The sequence below is a fragment of the Plasmopara halstedii genome (assembly GCF_900000015.1).
Source record: "Plasmopara halstedii genome assembly, contig: Scaffold_1211, whole genome shotgun sequence".
In the NCBI taxonomy this organism is placed as follows: domain Eukaryota; phylum Oomycota; class Peronosporomycetes; order Peronosporales; family Peronosporaceae; genus Plasmopara; species Plasmopara halstedii.
Window position 1 is genome coordinate 625113 of NW_020188126.1, and position 920 is coordinate 626032.

Sequence of the window (920 nt, forward strand, 5' to 3'; positions counted from 1 at the left end):
GACTACTGATAAAGATCGGAGCAGCAAGACGGTCATCTCGGATGATTCAGGTAAAACTCCGGAAACCACCGGGAATCCACGTATCCATGGAGTCACAGCCGAGATCCCTCTCAACAATGCCGCAGCGGTCACTTCCGGCGGGAGCGACCACGAGGCGTGACTTAAGAAGCGACCTGCGTCCAATGATCCCTCTGGAGAAGGAAGCGTTAGCGGCATGGGTACGAGGCACTCTTGTGCTGGAAGATCCACCAGTCTTCATCCAAGCGACTCACAGTGAGGCAATGAAAGCCTCATTCTTGCAGTTCTTTGAGCAGAATCTGCAAGGAAGACTCGTAGCGACAATCCCACCGGAGGTTTTCATTGCCAATCACACCGCCGAGACTACCCTGCTCATAGAACTACGAAAGGCGTTCGACTTGGGGCACATCAAGGTGGGAGAACTAGCCAGAACCTCAATTCGAATGGATTATAACCCCCACTCGGCGGGTCACTTTCTTCCTCCCGTTGAAACGACTGCGGACGCATGGCACGGCAAGACAATCAGGTTCAAGCACGCCAATCTCAAGCTCATTGATCCGGACAGACAAGCGGAAGATGATCTGCCGACGGATGATACTTCAACTGAGAAGAGGAAGAAACATGCACTGAACTACCAGATTAGGGTGCTAACTCACGACCTGACCGCCTTCAAAGTGATGCAAATCATCGGCGCTGGCACAGATTGCGGCATACCCAGAGTCGCGAGACAGACCCCTGGCTGAATTCAAGGCCTACGATTCGAATTACTTTCTGGTGATCTTCAAACCCGAGAAGTGCCCACCACAACTGAAGAATGTCACCCACGTTCGGCTGGCAAGTCCTTTATCTTCATTCACCACGTCATGTTCAATCAACGCATCCCATGCTTTGCTTGTTATGAC

General features: G+C 52.0%; 1 protein-coding gene across 1 annotated transcript; it reads left to right on the plus strand.

Moving 5' to 3' along the window:
* Positions 1–116: 116 nt before the first annotated feature.
* On the plus strand, positions 117–761 carry PHALS_00813 (uncharacterized protein; the record flags this gene model as incomplete). The annotated part of the gene is made up of 1 exon (XM_024730551.1): positions 117–761. One exon carries the CDS (start codon positions 117–119, stop codon positions 759–761), a length of 645 nt encoding a protein of 214 aa, XP_024580817.1.
* Positions 762–920: the final 159 nt, after the last annotated feature.